At 35.0% G+C, this 15,699-nt stretch overlaps 1 protein-coding gene across 1 annotated transcript; it reads right to left on the bottom strand.

Annotated features, from left to right (window-relative positions):
• Window positions 1-2,931: 2,931 nt before the first annotated feature.
• LOC110094154 (60S acidic ribosomal protein P0) lies at window positions 2,932-10,159 on the bottom strand. Its single transcript, XM_020819316.2, has 5 exons — window positions 9,648-10,159; window positions 9,288-9,356; window positions 3,988-4,086; window positions 3,512-3,904; window positions 2,932-3,332 (listed from the first exon to the last, which is right to left on the bottom strand). The coding sequence occupies exons 1-5, from the start codon at window positions 9,903-9,905 to the stop codon at window positions 3,186-3,188; spliced, it is 966 nt and encodes a 321-aa protein (XP_020674975.1). The 5' UTR covers window positions 9,906-10,159; the 3' UTR covers window positions 2,932-3,185.
• Window positions 10,160-15,699: the final 5,540 nt, after the last annotated feature.

Genomic DNA, 15,699 nt, shown 5'->3' with positions numbered 1-15,699 from the left:
CGAAGGCCGGCGGTTTTAAAAACATACGACGGCTAACTAAACCGCCAGAGAACTGTCGGTAAATAGATCGCCGGTAGGCCGTTGGTCAATTAACCGGCGGCGTCACAGCCGAAAAACCGCCGGCATAAAATCCAGTTGAAACTGGCGGTCGGAGCCGCCGGAAAACCGCCGGCTACATAAACCGCCGGTAATAGTTTCCTACGCTATTTTTTCCGGCGGCACAAAAACCGCCGTAAAGCCGCCGGTAGTTAAAAAAACCGCCGGTTAATATAGGCTAACCGCCGGATTTCGGCGTTTTTCCTGTAGTGAAATTCATTAGAAATGGCTTTTCCATTTGTGCTTTATTTTAATAGGGTATTAAATATGGGATTTTGGTAAGCACTTTGATGACTAATGGAGCTCTTATGGCAGCGTATATATTGTTAACAAATTTACTTATTTGAATCATCCATTAGGGTTTTTGATCATCAATGGAGCTCTTATGGATAATAATTTTTATCATCCATTAGGGTTTTTGATCATCAATGGAGATTTTGGAGCACCATATTGTTTACATATCCCTTTAAGAGTTTGATTGTCATATGAGGATCTAAGAGTCTACTTATGCTGATGCAACTATTGTTATTAGTCAAGTTCATATAAGCATATGAGGATATCCTCTCTCTCTCTCTATATATATATATATATATATATATATATATGCACATGACAATAATAAGAGTGACTTTGAATGCTTGATTAAACTATTACTTCATAATATCATTGCAAAAATATTTCTTCTTATCCATAGAGATATTTTTTATTAGTCTCTATGATGTAGGCCTCTTTTATTTAAGAGAAATGAACTCCACACGCAATAGTAACCTTTTAAACATATCTAAAATAAAATTAAATCATATTCTTTATTCAAATTTAAAATCATTGATAAACATAAATATCACCAAATATAAATGCTTTTAAATTCAAACAGTCAAACATCTAATCATCAAATATTAGCTATATATATATGTAATAGAAAACTGATTTTTATTATCAGATTTGATAACAAAAACTGCTGTATGATATTATTCAAAGAATACATATATTTCTAATACTATCATAGTCTTCAAATTTTATTTTTTTTATAACAATAAAATCATTTAAAAAAAAAAGGAACCAAAATTGCACTTAGCGTTCGTTTTTGTTTTAGATCATGCGTTTGACGCTTACTCGGTCATACTTGACGGAAAAGCAGGACAAGGCGGCCGAAGACCGCCTAGAAAGCCGCTGCGCATGCGACGCGGCTTCGGTCAACAAACACGATAGAATTACAGGCGCGTGTAGCGGGGCAAGTGGCTGCAGTTGAGGTTTCGGTATTATTCACGGTGGTGCGGTTAGGAAGCGGGCGCGCGAGTGGGTGCGTAGTCGGCGCACGCATAAAAATATCAGAATTTGGTTTCCCGCGTGCCGGTGCAAGCGGCGGGACATGCGAGATGCGTTAAGACGAACTGACAAGTGCTTGCATGCCACGTGATGCTGTGGGTCCCCCTGAATAATGTGAAAATGAGCTTCGGCTCTTCGGCGCGTGCTGATAGGAAATCGAATATGTGTCATCAATACTACGTGAGCAATTTGAGTTTAATAGAATGAAGAGCACCACGAATAAAGGAATAATTATTACGTCCTCCGATCAGATGAAGAGAAACATTCGGTCGCAGGCAAAATCCTGCTATACCGAGGTGTATCAAATTTTTTTCAAAAAACTCGATACACCTCGGTACAGCGGAATTTTTCTTGCGACCGAATGTTTCTCTTATTCGGTCGACCGGACCAAATAAAACTTCCGAATAAAGCGAGATGATCATAGAGATGCCGTCACATAAATGTAAAAAATTTTGGTTAGTAAGCCGATCATAGTTGACAGGCTGTGCTGCATCTCAAAGTAAAAAAATTCAAAATAGAACCAAGGGTGTTCAGAGAAATTAATATGTGAGATCCGGAGATCAGTCAGAATCAGATTCAGAGATCAACCAAAACGCACCACATCAATCAATGCTATGATCAATAAGAACAAGGTTCAAAAATCAACGAGAACGCAATGTCAACCAATACATAGCAATACCAAATACCAGTACCGAGCAAAAAATAAAAAAATCGTTGCGCACACTAATTGATCTCCGATCGTCATCTGATGTCCGCACAGAATAATTTTTCATACACATGACATATTTAATCTTAGAATATATAAAATTGATTCAAAAGTCGGTCTTGTTATAGTTATAACATAAAAATAATCACAATTTAATCACTTGGCTTTATAATATTGATCTCAATTTAATCTTAAAATGATCATTTTAGATCAATTTTATTTAATAGAGACTTAATTGAAATCATATACGAATAATGAAGGATTATGTTAAAATTTAATCACATCTCAAGTCTCCCAAAACTGCCTCCATTAATAAGTTCAATAAACAAACAAAAATGCTTATTAATAGGCTCAATAAGCTCATTTGATTGACACATGAGTCAAACTCAAATCAAACTGAAACAACTATAATTTTAGACAAATCTTACTTAAAATTGGTTGTAAATTTACTGTAAATGGAAGGCTGCAACTTATTATAAAATTGGTTGTAAGAAATATAAAAAATAAATTTTCACTACAATTTTTTTTTGAAATAAAACAGTGAAAAAGGAACAAAAAAATAGCCAAATGAAATCAAGCATGCTATATGAAAAATAAAGAAAGCAAGCCAAGCTGTCGCAAACGACATTATTACGTGCGGCATCCGGATTCGTCTAGAGGCGAATCCGGACGTGCCACATCACCCCGACCCCGGTGCATCCGGTTGACATGGCGCATCCGGATTCACCTCCGAACAGTCCGGACACCGCACGTAATAATTTGCCGTCACAAACAGACCTTGAAACAAAATCTACAGGAATAGCTTTCGGCAACAACAACATTATTTTCTCATAAGCAAATGGATACATGTCCTAATAAAAGTAAAAAAAAAAAAGATTCATAACAAACGATAAATTATGACAATTCAAAGACAATATTATCACCAAACTGCTAACAAAACAAATTCAACAGCTCAAAGTTCTGCAAAACAGTATCGACAAAATGAAAACTTCCAAAGACAATTGTTCCAAATCTTACTAGTGATTTTTTATTTCTAGAAGAAGGCCAACAACAAAGCTTAGTCGAACAAGCTGAAACCCATATTATCATCAGATTCCTCAGCGGGCTCTTCCTTCTTCTCTTCCACTGCAGCCGCCGGAGCAGTAGAGGCAGCCGGAGTAACAGATTCAACAGGTGCAGCAAATACAGCAAATTTACTGGGATCCTGCATTAGATTGATCAAAATAATTAACAATTACAGTACAAAATAAGACATTAAATTTTTTTATAAAAAACCGCTTTAAAAAGCAGTAAAAAATCGTCCCAAACGAAGCCTTAGAATCCGGATCAACAAACAAAGCACAAAACCACGGCGCGCTTTATAAGATGGAACTATGGAAGTACCTTCAAATATTCTTTAACCTTCTCAGCCTGCGGGTATGTGTAATCAGTGGCAATTGCGACGGCGAGGACATTTTTGTAAGCATTGATGAACATGTGAGGTGCTGCAGCAAGGGTGGGATACGAGATAGCCAGTGAGAGAGAGGTGACCATAGAAAGACCGGTTGAAAATTTCTCGATGAGATCATCCTCAGTGAGATCGAGCACTTCGGTACTGAACACCGAACCATCCTCATACACAGACTGGACAACAAGGCCATAAGAGAATGGCCTAATCCCCAGCTTAGCAAGGAGGGCAGCCTCTGAGGATCCCACCTTATCGCCTTTCTTTATCAGTTCGACCGGGGTAATAATTTCAACGGTACCCTTGTTAATCTTGGTAGGGATGTTGAGCACCTAAAGCGATAATAAATGGATTAAAGAACACAAATTTTAAAAAAATATTAACGTCATAAGATGGTGAGGAGTATTTTGTTAACCTGGAAGAAAGAGGTCTGTGAAGGATCTAGGCCAGTGTTGCCCGGAGGAACAACAACATCAATAGGGGCAACAAGACCAACACGAGCAGGAGCACCAACCTGATTAAAGAGAAATCAAAACAGAACAATTAAGAACTTGAATGAAGACGATACTAAAAGATTTTTTACGTTTTGGTTGGTTACAATGAATACCATCAGTGAATATTCAAATCACATCTCTAATAGAAAAATATCCAAAAACATAAGGTGATACTCATTTAAAAATAAAAAAATATAAAAAACCAAATACTTGAGCTGAACTTGTAACAATCTTGAAACGAAACTTAATAATGTATGCTCACTGGCATGCTCTAGAACAAGCTATGATTTCCACAGCAAACATGGCATCCATCTTTTCCTTGAAAATACATTTAAAGAAACTAAATGTTACAAGCAACAAAACAAGTCAAAATGAACGATTATTATTAGGTGTCAGGTTGACAAGCAATCATAAAACATGAAGCTTAAATTTACAATATGCATCCATATTCATTAATTTAATGCTAAGATCTCTGAAATGACCCAAAGAGCTAACCTAAATGTGAATTAAAGCAAGGGTGCATGAATTCACTCACAAAATGATAAGCCAAAACTTTTATTAATCAAGGTGGCATTTGGGTAAATACTGTTGCTGGCTAGGGTGATTCAGTGTGCACCACATCTAAACCCAATTGTAGTGGAAAGTGAATGAGAGTAAGAAAAAGTATAAAAACTAAGAATCCTTATATGGTATGTTTGGATGTTAATCATGTTATAGAAATTTTCAATAATTAGCTAATATGATAATTAAAGAACTAATATTGCATGTTTATAAGCAATTAAATGGAGAGGGGAAAGACAAAGACAATGGCAGAGGTTATAATTTATTGTATATTGTAAAGGTTAAAAATAGTAATGGAGTAAAGATATTAATGGATAGAGATTAGAAAAATAGAAATTCGATGGTGAATATAAAAAATGTAGGACATTCCTATGAGAAAAATTATTAGTTATGTCATTATAAATGACTAGCAACACTTTATGGTGCAAAATGTTGGCTATTAAAAGAGAAGAATAAAATTAAGTTAAGTGTTGCAGAGAAGAGAATGCTCAGGTGGATGAGTGGTTTTACTCTTAGAGACAAGATGTGAAATGTACATATATGAGAAAAGGTTGGAGTACCTCCAGTGACAAATAAGATTAGCAACAGTCACCTTAGATGGTTGGCTACATAAAATGTTATGCTTATGATGACATAGTTAGTAGAGTATATATATTAGATTTGGCCAATATTAAAATAGGTAGAGGAAGACCTAAAAAGACTTGGTTAGAAAATAATATAAATTACTTTTTTTTCCTTATATTTAAACGAGAATTTGACTTTTAACATGACACAATAGAAAAAAAAGGATTCATGTAGCCGACTCCACATAGCGGTATAAAAGCTTGATATTATTGTTGTTGTTGTCATTACAAAAATGATATTTGCTCATGCTCCTCAAATTGATTTAGACGATTGCTTAAGAAATATGCTATGAAAGAGATGAATGAGTTAATGTAAATCCAAGGAAAAAATAATTATTGGTAACACTTAACTAGATACAAGTTCACAATGGATGGTTTGGAGAGATGTCAATCATGGCTATAGAATAGGAGATAGAAATTTTATGGGAAAAGTTGATTTTAATTTTATAATAACATATGATCATGAAATAGGAAATAAATAAGATATTCTTTTGCCAGGTTGGACAAAATTTCACTTGAGATAAATTTAAGATAACTCGAGAAGTTTTCCCATACAGCAGTAATGATCAATGTATGACAAATAAAGCTAAAAAAAATTATCAACTGAAAAAGTTATCATATAATAAGTTAATGAACTTTAAAAGTGAGAAATTAATCAAATTATTAATCGTTTGAGACAAGTAAATACCAAAGGTAAATCCGAATCTTATGACTGACCCAAACATAAATCAGAATCTTATGACTAACCAACCTCAATGTGGAATGAGATAGCAAGTTGTACTAAGTCCTCTGTAGAAGTTCTAAAAGAGTTCAAATATATCTCAAGCAAAAGGAAGAGAAAAAAAGAATTGATGGTTAAGTAGAAAAATAAAATATAAATTTAAGCGAAATAATATGCTTACAAATAAAGGGAAAAAAATACTACTGATACATAGGGTTAACTTGGGGTAGCTATAGCTTTTGGTAAAGGTAGTTGTAGAGTTGTGGGGAAAGCCTTTTTTGAAAATTATTCTGAGTATCATAAATATATTTCTTTTTAAAAAAATTATAAAACAATTTTTAGCAGCTTTTTTACAACTATCATACTCAAAGCAGATTTGGTTCTATAAAAAAGTTCACCACAAAATTCCAGAAAAAAGTAAGAAATATGTAGCAAAACAAAAGTATGTCAACAATTTGAAAAGCAAAATAGTGAAAAATTGCCACAAACATACCTTTATAACAGTTATCAAAAGCTAAATTTTTTTTATTGGAAGTGAAAAAGATAAAAACTTTCATTATTAATTTAATTGGATGTACTTTAAAAAAAATTACAATATAAAAGGCATGAAGTAGGATATCTAAAGACAATGATCAAGTTATGCAATAAAAGTTAAGTTAGGAGAACTATGATGCATACTATAATTGATCCAATAAGGGGGATTAGATTATTTGTTTAAAAACGCAAGACGGAAAAACTTTAAGCTCATGAGTTCAATATTAAAATTTGAAGAGTGCAGATAATTATTGTAGTGGTGGTTAACGAATATTTTCATTGCACTCTTAAAAATTGTATATGAAAAATAATTATAAGAAACACTTCAATACCAATATTATAGAACAAAGTACTTAAAACTAATCATAAGGTATGCAAACTCGTAGTCTCATGGCTAAGTTATGAAAGGAGAATGGGAAAGTACATTGACATAAAATTTTATTTAACATTGGGTTCACTGTGATGAAAAAAAAAATTAGTAAGGAAATAATGAAAAACATATAAGGAAAACATATGATAATCATATGGTTTTTAATGATCTTGAGAAAAAATGCGATAAAGTACCACAAGAAGTAATGTGGTGTGATTTAGGAGAACAGGTTGTGTCAAATTCGTGTTAAAGATCCTTATGCATGTAAGCTAGAAAATTAAATTACATAAAAAATAGTGGCTAGTGATGAATAATTTCTAGATAATAAGACTACATAAAGGATGAACATTAAGCCCGCATATTTTAAACTAGTTATAAAGAAGCTTTCAAAGTATATTAAACTTGAAGCAACTTGATGCATGCCTTTTGCAAATGGAATAATTCCAATAGGTGAAACATCATCATTGATACGTCACAAAACATCATTCTGATCGTGCACGAATCTTGAGGAAAAATCAAGTTGGAAACTTCAAAAATTAAAATTTGGATCATCTGAACTCTGATTTTAGCAAACTTATAGTCAAACTGATCGTCTCAAAAATATGAACCCAACGACATCAAATTTGACTCAATCCAAGCTCAAATGGGTCCAAATCAAAGACTTGAAACGCTTTTGGAAGGTTCAAACAACAATTTGGATTACCAAACGGTTTTCAAACGTGACATGCTTATAGTCGAATCGAGTGGCTCGACAAGATAAATCCAACAAGCCCAAGATCATCAAATTCTGATATCATTAAGACATTCAAATGTCTGATAAACGTTTTATGATTGGGGGAATCAATAAGGGTCATCCGATGGAGCACTCCAAAACACTCCATATATTCTCTATATTTATGAGGCGTGTCACTCATAAAAATCTATAAATAGATCCCCAATCTTTACATGAGGGGGGCCTTTGGCTAGAAATTTGAGAGAACTTTGAAGCTTCAAGAGCTCCAGCACCACCGCCTGGACGCCGAACGCCGCCGGACTTCAGCCCAACCATCGTTATACCACAGCCCGACTGCCAACCGTTGTCGGACTTCCACCCGGCCGCCGACTGCTTCCGGACTTCAGCCCGACCATTGTCCGATCACCGCCGACCGCCTCCGGATTTCAACCTATCATTCGAGCGTCGTCGAACTTTTGCTTGACCTTTGTCGGATCATTCCCCGTCAGCTAAAATTCTGCACGGACGCCATCGGACTTCCGCCAGACCATCGCCAGACCTTAGCCTAACTCTCCAAACTACTGTAATTTGACAGCCTCAGAGTCAAGGGACGGGTCAACATTTGTAATTCACTCAAATTTAATGGAATATTTTCACCTTGGCGATGCCCGGTGGTTTTCCCTCTTCAGGCTTTCCACGTAAAAAAATCGGGTGTTTTACTTTTCTCTTTCTGTTTGTGTGCTAGATATCCGTGCATTTCCAAGAAGAAAAGTTTACTCATTCTACTGCCGTGAATATTCTAGCCGCAATAATCATAAATAAGCATAATAATGGAGAATTTTTTTTGAAAATAAGGGTTCTTAATCAAATAAAGAATGTGTAATATATAATTTCAGTGCTCGTGAAACAAACAATTAGTAAATACTACTATAACATCAAGTTATACCGACATGCATAATTTTAAGCATCATGAATCACTTAGATAGTATAATGGGAAATTTAAATAAGAGTACACTGATAAAATTTCTAGAGTTTATGCGATGAGTTTAAAATGAGAAAAGTTACTCGAGACATCATACAATAAAATAATACAATAGACCTAAAAAAAATTTTACAAAATTACGATAAGATAAATTATGCTATTAGAAGTAAAAATGTTAAAATGGATGCATAATAAAACTAAGAATAATATGTTTAGAAATGATGACATCAAAAATTCTGGCAATAAACTTAAGTGATTTGGGCAAGTAAAACAAATAATAGAAGATACGCCAATTAAACTAGTTAAACTACTTTGGAAGGATAAGCTAAAGGAATAAACCAAAGTTAACATGGCTAAAAATTATGAAGAAAAAAATTGTGTAAAATAAACTTAACATACCAATAATGAATGAATGATGAGTGTTCCTAAAGCTGGCCCCTATTCAACTAAGGCTAATGTCAATCATAATTAAGCATAATGGCCAGTACCAAACAACAAAATATAAAAAGCATCGTCTGCAAACTATCTTAAAACATGGAAAATTACAATTATCAACTTACAAGACAGATTATGCATGGAATAATGTATTTATCAAAATCATCAGATATATGATATCTCAAATTTCCATGTTGGCAGGTTAAACAAATCTGAATTATTTTTTTTCAAACCACAAAAAATTAGATGTTTTCAAAGATAGCTATAGGCCACAATTTCTTACTTTGTACTTTGCAACCTCTTCACTGACTTCTTTAAGGTCTCCTTTGGTGAAAATCAACCCCACATTTCCCTGTAGCATAAAGAAGAATTACATTCAATTCATACAAACGTTTAAGGGGAAATATAGATTAAATATTATACATCTCAGAACCATCGAAAACCACCAAATTTACAGAAGGAAGAAAAATAAATCTTTTCTGGGGCATTAATTTTCTTTTTCAAATTACCATTAAAATATATAATTTATTGACATGATTCTAAGCCAATCTCAGGTCAAGCTTAGACAAAGCTGATCATAACGCATCAGAAACCAGAAACCAAAGACAGAAGAATTAGCGCAAAATAAATAAAAAGAGCATACCACGAGCAAAGGAAGGAGACTTAGATAAGCCTGATTGCCACTCTTCTCAGCGTGCACTTTGATGCACCTCCTGATGAGAGTGTTCTTACCCATGAGAACAATGGAATCACCTCGCAGACCCTTCCTGATATTCTGCAACTGATTAGATCCAACATTGTCAGCCAACGCGATCAAAACCTTGCTGTACTCGTCCAACATGCGGCACAGCTTCTTGTCGTACTTGACCTTCTTCTCGGCTTTGGAGAGCTTCACCGTCATCTTTACCGCTAAAAATTTACGAATCCAAATAAATCCCTAAATCCTGTCTAGCCTCTAGGGTTAGAGTGGCGATGGAAGGAAATAATTCCTAAGATAGATGCGGCTGACTCGAGGGCCAAGACGAAGCACAGCTTTGCCAAGGCGGACGGGACGCAAAACCCGTCTCTTTAACCCCTGAGATTGTCACTCGAAGATGAGAGGTGAAAAAAACCCTAATAGCGAAACTGCAAAGCCGCGCGTTAAAGAAACCCTAACATCCACGGAGATTTATAGTATGAAGATAGAAATGGAGCGGGATCGAACGGCAATGGATCAATTTTCATTCGATCTGATGGCTTGCAAAAGAGCTCTCGTTTATGTATCTATAATTGGCTATTTGGTTGGTTTGCCAAAATAATGCTTCTTTTGTTAATCCGATGTCTTTTTATAGAAGGTAGTTTTAAACTTTTTTTTTTTTTTGGAAAATTTAGGGGCAGAGCCCAATTCCATTAAAGAAAAATAGTCACATGTGTAAACAGAAAAGGTGATTAAGGGGAGAGGAGTATCCTAAAAACCAAAAACAGCACCTATCCGCGCCAAAAATACACATGAAACAAGAAAGAGAAAAACCCGACAAAAAATGGTGTTAAACCGAAGGACTCAGGAAAAAATGATTGCAATCACCAAATAGAGCACAGCTCCCCCAGTTGCTAGAACTGCCGTCATGAGGGAGTCAAGTTGCAAGAGACCGCCATCCAGGGAGATAGCAACTGCAATCAGCATCATTGCCCAAAAAAAAAAACAAAAAACGAGTAGGAACATCCAATGAATCACGGGCATTAAGTAACCAGAGTATCCAAAAATCAGGCTGTAGCAGATTAAAGCAAATCCATCAAAGAAATCCCATCTTTCCAGCGTAAAACTTAGGAGGAGACAACCCTTTTTATCTTGAGACAGATGGTAGAGTGGCTAGCAACAGAGTGGGCAACACTTTTCATTACATTCCTTCCACACATGATAAACAGTACAACATATAATGAGGAAATAGAATCTTTTTTCAGAGGAGTTGGGCTTAGCATCTACCCAGTAGAATAACTGCATCAAGATAGGCAGGAGAAGAATCGAGGAGCAGCCAGGTATTAAGGATGTAATAATGCTGTGAGAATAGGAACATTCGAAAAATAGGTGTGTAGAGCTCTCATTATAGGAATGACAAAAAGAGCAAGTTAAGTCTACACAAATATTGCGGGACTTAAGATCCATGGCAGTTTTAAGTCCACCTGCCAATGCAAGCCACCCAAACACTGAATAACGTAAAATGTGTCCCTTATGCCACAGGAATTCAGCCCAATTGCAAACAGGTGCAAAATTATAAAACTCAGTAATGAAATCCCTGAGTTTGGGATGACCATTGTCCCCCCAAAGTAAACATTTTGGGACATGCTCAGATATAGTAATCCTTTGAATCAAGTGAGAAATAACCGTAGATATGAATCTAGGAAGGCACCAGCTCCCAGCATTAATGAAATTTCCAACCATTGTGTTACAAGCAAACATCTGAGAGAGAGAACTCATCTCCGGATAGTTCATTAAGTTGACTCCAAAGCACTAGTGATCCCAAAGGAATGAAACAGAGGAGTTAGGAGAAATAAGAAAATTGAAATTGGTTTTAACCGCAGCTGCAGTAGAGAAAACATATTTCCAGAATTTGAAAGCCTTAGAGGAGGCCGATTTCCAGGGATAATTATATTTATGAAGGAGCCAGGCAGCCAAAGGAGATTTATAATTGTATGTCCTGAGAATAAGGGAGCAATTAAACCCAAATTGGAGAGCAGGAATAGACGCCAAACCAAGGCCCCCAGCTTCCTTAGGCTTACAAACACTATGTCAAGCAACCAAATGCAATTTTTTACTAGCCAATGAGTCTAAAAAAAAAAAGAATTTGGAAGCAAGCTTCCTGAAGTATTTTATAACAGTTTTAGGCAATATGGATCCTCTAATCCAATAAGCAATGGAGTTTATCATGGTGAATTTTAGAAGCTGTAAGCGCCCTGCAAAAGATAAAAGATTGGCACTCCAACCCGTAAGCTTTCTAGCTATGGAATCCAAAAGAGGCGAGAAGTCCACGATCTTAAGCCTTTGAAAGCAGATCGGGATTCCAAGGTAATTGATAATAGTGGATGGGTTAGAAATTGATAAAGCATTACAAATGGTTTCAGCACAGGTAAAATTCTTAGGAACTAGAATGGAGCTTTTTTCATAATTGACATGGAGGCCAGTAGCATAAGCAAAAATATCCATTTTCCTCATAATAGCATTGCAGTTTTGGACAGTAGGGTCACTGAAAATAAGCAAGTCGTCAGCATATAGTAGGTGACTATTGTTTGAGAAAATTGAGGATTTTAATGGAGAAGTTAATATTAAAAGTTTTTTAAAACAGTACAAAATTGAAGTTTCGTAAAAATAATTTTATAAAAGTGTCATATATAAATAACCCAAAAATAACTTTGTCATTTCGAAACAAAAAAAAGAGAAAATTAAGCCATATCATATGTGGTTTTGTCTTGGATACATCACACATGATGTAGGATTCTTGCATTATATTATGTATAGATCCTTCCCAAATTATGTGTAGTTTTTCTCTACAAATATGATATTCCTTTTGAACACACCTCTCTTGTCGAGAGTTCTATATAGCTCTCATTATGGATAAACCCTTTCAAAAAATTGAAATATAGTTCTTAGAATGCCAGATGTTCTCTTTGAACACACAACATCTATTATAAGTCCTATCACTTAATTTGGGGATTATCACTGATGTGCAACATGTTCCACCTGAAAACACCACACCCATTTGAGGGGTTTAGATTGCTTTACCATAAAGTTAGTCATCCCTTGGCTAACCTTAATTTAACCAACTTGTTCAATGAGTTTAGTAGGCACATAGTATGATCAAGGTTTTTGATCATTGAAACTTAAGCTCGTTCGTTACCGTATCTCCTATAGATTAACTTTATCTAACTCCAAACAATCTAATTTGGATCCCCTAAGTTTTGGATAATGGCTCAACATCTCAAAGCCTTTGGCTTGGCCTTCCTTTAAATGAATTATCACCTTCTTCTCCTCAATGAATGGTGAATGACTTCCTCTTGACAAACTGCCAATGAATTCATTAATGAATGTAGTTAATACTTTCATTTTTGTGCCCTATCAACTTCACATTCATTTTTATTGATTGTTTCTAAGCAAGCGTCAAAATATCTCTAAAAAATATAGAGATCTTCCCTCTTTTTTTCTTGAGCAAAGCCCTCTATTTCTTGATAGAGTTTTTTGCATTCTCACTTATTTGACAAGTCAGTTATGTCCCTTATTTACCTTTATTGAATTCCTCTTCACTTTTTTACCTATTCACCAGTTGATGATTTCCTTTAATTATAATATTGTTTATTTTTGTCTCATCTGTTAGCCTTCTTGCAAAGTTGGTGACATATTGTCACCATTATCGTTAACTCAACATGCAAGAGTTGTTTGCTTCATGAGTTCCCTCTAGGTGTCTTCTTGACAAAACGATATATGTCATAAATCCTTGATACAACTTGACAAGTTGGAGTCATCAACTCAGTGTAGTGCATCTTTGTATGTGGATTTGACTTATTCGAGCCTCGCACATTGACAAATCATTTGATATCTTAGCCACACTTTGACACACGTCATAGATATGTTTTTTGTTAAATCACTTGGAGATGATAAAACTATGATATTTTCTTTCTTTGGTTTCATTGTTGATGCCTAAATTTTCAAAATGAAAAGTTTCTGTAATGACATTGGGATATCATAACCCATCATTAAACTTTGCACTCCTTAGGATTATTGATCATTGCTTTCCATTTGCTACCTTCTACTTCTTTAAAGGAAACTTGAAGATGATTCAACGAAGTGTTAGATTTGATGAATAGTCTTGATATCCCCTTCAAGAAGAGAAGTTCAAACCCTTAAATATTTTTAGTCTCACATGAACGAACAATTTCATCTATTGCCTTCCAATTATCTTCTCATACCTATGTTTCAGGCCAAGCCTTTATCAATGCTAGGATCTTTACCTAGTATGCCCTTCCTTAATCATCAACATAAAAGGGAAAAAAAGAAAGGGTTAGCTTACCCATAAACTACTTTAAGAGACTAGTATCATGATCTCAATCTAGTATATTAAAGAGAGTCTTATGCCTTATAGGTACTCACTATCACTTGAGTTCTTATCTCTTTAAATCAATAAAATGATGTTTATGTTATATATTTCTATTTAAGTTAACTATCAAAGTCATCTAAAAAGTATAAGTTAATGACACTTCTTGTTATCTTCTTCACTCAAAGCCACCATGTTCAGGCCACCTACCTCAGCAGCACCCCTTCTTCAACTTGGCATGCCAACTTAGGAAAAAAGTTGCCAATATGTGAGATAGACTTTTCAACCTTTGGGAGAAAAACATCTCTACATCCCATATTGGTATGATAAGTTGTGGATGAGATACCTTATCTCACCATATGATTAGGGGTGTCAATATTTGACACGACCATAAAAGTTGACTTGAATCCGACCTGAAAATTTGGGGTTAGGGTCAACCAATTTGTGAAACGATATCTTAGCCACACTTTGACACACGTCATAGATATGTTTTTTGTTAAATCACTTGGAGATGATAAAACTATGATATTTTCTTTCTTTGGTTTCATTGTTGATGCCTAAATTTTCAAAATGAAAAGTTTCTTTAATGACATTGGGATATCATAACCCATCATTAAACTTTGCACTCCTTAGGATTATTGATCATTGCTTTCCATTTGCTACCTTCTACTTCTTTAAAGGAAACTTGAAGATGATTCAAAGAAGTGTTTGATTTGATGAATAGTCTTGATATCCCCTTCAAGAAGAGAAGTTCAAACCCTTAAATATTTTTAGTCTCACATGAACGAACAATTTCATCTATTGCCTTCCAATTATCTTCTCATACCTATGTTTCAGGCCAAACCTTTATCAATGCTAGGATCTTTACCTAGTATGCCCTTCCTTAATCATCAACATAAAAGGGAAGAAAAAAAAAGAAAGGGTTGGCTTACCCATAAACTACTTTAAGAGACTAGTATCATGATCTCAATCTAGTATATTAAAGAGAGTCCTATGCCTTATAGGTACTCACTATCACTTGAGTTCTTATCTCTTTAAATCAATAAAATGACGTTTATGTTATATATTTCTATTTAAGTTAACTATCAAAGTCATCTAAAAAGTATAAGTTAATGACACTTCTTGTTATCTTCTTCACTCAAAGCCACCATGTTCAGGCCACCTATCTCAGCAGCACCCCTTCTTCAACTTTGCATGCCAACTTAGAAAAAGTTGCCAATATGTGAGATAGACTTTTCAACCTTTGGGAGAAAAATATCTCTACATCCCATATTGGTATGATAAGTTGTATTCCTTGGGATGAGATACCTTATCTCACCATATGATTAGGGGTGTCAATATTTGACACGACCAAAAAAGTTGACTTGAATCCGACCTGAAAATTTTGGGTTAGGGTCAACCAATTTGTGAAACGAGTCGGGCTCGGGTTCAATAAATCGACCAATTTCAAAAATAGGGTTGGGTTCGGGTTGACCCAAAAACTCAGAATTGACACGGAAACTCATCTACTAACTGCCTTGCCCGCGTTTACTGCCCGCCTATGCACCAACTAGCTCCAATCACCACAAGCTTGAGAAACTTAAATCATATGATAAGAACCAACATTTTTTTTATGGTCTTATAGAACCAACA

Source organism: Dendrobium catenatum, unplaced genomic scaffold (assembly GCF_001605985.2).
Source record: "Dendrobium catenatum unplaced genomic scaffold, ASM160598v2 fragScaff_scaffold_71, whole genome shotgun sequence".
Lineage (NCBI taxonomy): Eukaryota > Viridiplantae > Streptophyta > Magnoliopsida > Asparagales > Orchidaceae > Dendrobium > Dendrobium catenatum.
Note: the sequence above shows the minus strand (reverse complement) of the source record. Positions and strands in the feature narration are given on the sequence as shown.

Bases quoted from the DNA above. Each gene is read 5' to 3' on its own strand.
- LOC110094154 (XM_020819316.2), bottom strand. From the start codon at position 9,905: ATGACGGTGAAGCTCTCCAAAGCCGAGAAGAAGGTCAAGTACGACAAG. The intron at 9,357-9,647 runs GTATGCTCTTTT...TTTATGCTACAG, and splicing joins GTCTCCTTCCTTTGCTCGTG to GGAAATGTGGGGTTGATTTT. The intron at 3,333-3,511 runs GTACTTCCATAG...AATCTAATGCAG, and splicing joins AGGTTAAAGAATATTTGAAG to GATCCCAGTAAATTTGCTGT.